Source organism: Pteropus vampyrus, unplaced genomic scaffold, assembly GCF_000151845.1.
Source record: "Pteropus vampyrus isolate Shadow unplaced genomic scaffold, Pvam_2.0 Scaffold3, whole genome shotgun sequence".
Classification (NCBI taxonomy): Eukaryota; Metazoa; Chordata; class Mammalia; order Chiroptera; family Pteropodidae; genus Pteropus; species Pteropus vampyrus.
The window spans coordinates 5,769,184-5,771,120 of NW_011888784.1; the positions used below are offsets into that span (position 1 = coordinate 5,769,184).

At 43.8% G+C, this 1,937-nt stretch overlaps 1 protein-coding gene across 6 annotated transcripts in view; it reads left to right on the top strand.

The window, feature by feature from the left end:
* ST8SIA5 (ST8 alpha-N-acetyl-neuraminide alpha-2,8-sialyltransferase 5) overlaps window positions 1-1,937 on the top strand; it is a 46,436-nt gene that overhangs the window by 31,738 nt on the left and 12,761 nt on the right. For 3 of the 6 annotated variants that reach the window (XM_023531351.1, XM_023531353.1, XM_023531352.1), the window contains exon 3: window positions 584-660. The exons of the other annotated variants lie outside the window; for them this stretch is intronic. In XM_023531351.1, the coding sequence (XP_023387119.1) occupies window positions 584-660 (77 nt within the window). The remainder of the gene's footprint in view (window positions 1-583; window positions 661-1,937) is intronic. 6 annotated transcript variants of the gene reach the window in all.

Here is a 1,937-nt window from a genome sequence, read left to right on the forward strand (position 1 = left end):
ATCTGGCAACCACTGATTTGTTCTCTATATCTATGAGTTTGTTTCTATTTTGTTTGTTTGATTATTTTGATTTTTAGATTCCACATAAGTGAAATCATACGGTATTTGTCTTTCTCTATCTGGCTTATTTCACTAGCGTAACATCTTCTAGGTCCATCCATGTGGTCACAAAAGGTAAGATTTTATTCTTTTTTATGGCTGAGTAATATTCCATTGCATATTGTACTACATCTTCTATATCCATTTGTTTATTAATAGACACTTAGGTTACTTCCATATCTTGGCTATTATAAATAATGCTACAATGAGCATATGTCTTTTTGAATTAGTATTTTGGATTTCATAGGCTAAATTCTCTGTGGTCATTTTATCTGATGGTTTATCTTGGTCTGTTTCTTTCAGGTTGACCAGGTGATCCTTGGTTATCTATTTATATTTAAATTTAAACAATACAAAACTGACAGAAACTCTGAGTCTGGGAGCAGGCTTTCTTTGGGGGGTAGTTGTTCAATATGCTGCTGTCCCGTTTGCTGCTAGAATGCCCAGATCTTTTCACTGGGAATGACAATTTTTTTTTTTTTAGGCAGGAACTGACAGACAGTCTGATTCAATCCTTCTTCCCCACCTCTGCTGGACATTAAATAGTTGGCTGCCATGGAGGTGGGTTTGCTGGTTCTGGATATGAACTAGCAAATGGTCCTCATTTTGACACCAAGTCCCTTCCTCACCTTCCACCCTCCTTTAAAATTTTCCACGTGGACCAGCTCTATCTCTAGGCTGTGCCTTCACTCCTTATGCCCTCCCGTCTCCTTCCACATACTTGCTGAAATCTCTCTTTCACTGAAAGTCCCCCGTTCCCAGCATTCTATTCATCTGGTAGGTTTATACCTTTCTAATTCGTCTTCTGGAATGTTAGTGATGTCTTGGGAGAAAGGAAGTAAGTGCCTGGGCTCAACACTTCATCTTTAAAGTGAAGATGATCTGTGCATCTGTAAAGCAATTTATAAAGTATTTTTACACATATCTCATTTGATCTTTCTGGTGACCTTTGAGATCAGCAGGGCAGAGGTTATTATATCCATTTAACAGATAAAGCAGCTGAGTCTCAGAGGGATTAAATGACTTACCCGAGGTCGTGTTGCTAGTTGGGGATGGAGCCAGGATTCAAGGCTCTGTGTTCAGGCTCCAACCCTGTGATGATAAGGGCATTGGGAGCACAGAGAGTGGGACTCAGATACTGGCAACAGTTGAACTTGGGACCCCGACCTGCAGTGTGGCCCTGGCTGTGAGGCATTAGCAGTGCAGGGGGCTGCTCTAGGGACCTGTAGGTTGCAGGAAGAGGGGGAGGGAAGCAGTGATTGAGCCAGGGCACCTCTGTATAATGACACCTCTCCTGATGTCACATGAGCTTGAGAGGTGAGAGCTACTGTGCGAGGTTTGAAAAAGCCAGAAGGAAGAGTCAGGATGAGAGGAGGGGCTCCTCCCAGCTCTTTGAAGCTGCCACGCAGGTCCCAAAGTTAGGAGGTATCTGAACTGGATCTGAGGCCCAAGTCCCCCTCTGCTTCCCAGGTATGCGTACTTAGTCACTATCCTGTATGACTTTTCCTGCAATCACGCCAGTTGTATATTGCCTCAGTAGGTGAGGCTTGCCCTGTTTGGGAACAACTATTTCCTCCTCCAATTAAACAAAGGGACACAGCTCTGTAGAATGAACCTATTCAGGACCTTATGGTTAAGTATTTGCCCTTTTTTTTTGGAATCATGGACCCCTTTGGGAAGCCGATGAAAACTTCAGATTCTCCCCAAGATGAGCACATGGGTGGATAGACGTGGGGTTTTGCCTGTGATTCAGAGGTCTCATGGGGTCCCTTGAGCCCTTCGGTGGACCTCAGAGTAAGAACCACGGTAGCTTTTTATAACACTTGGCTCCTGGGGGC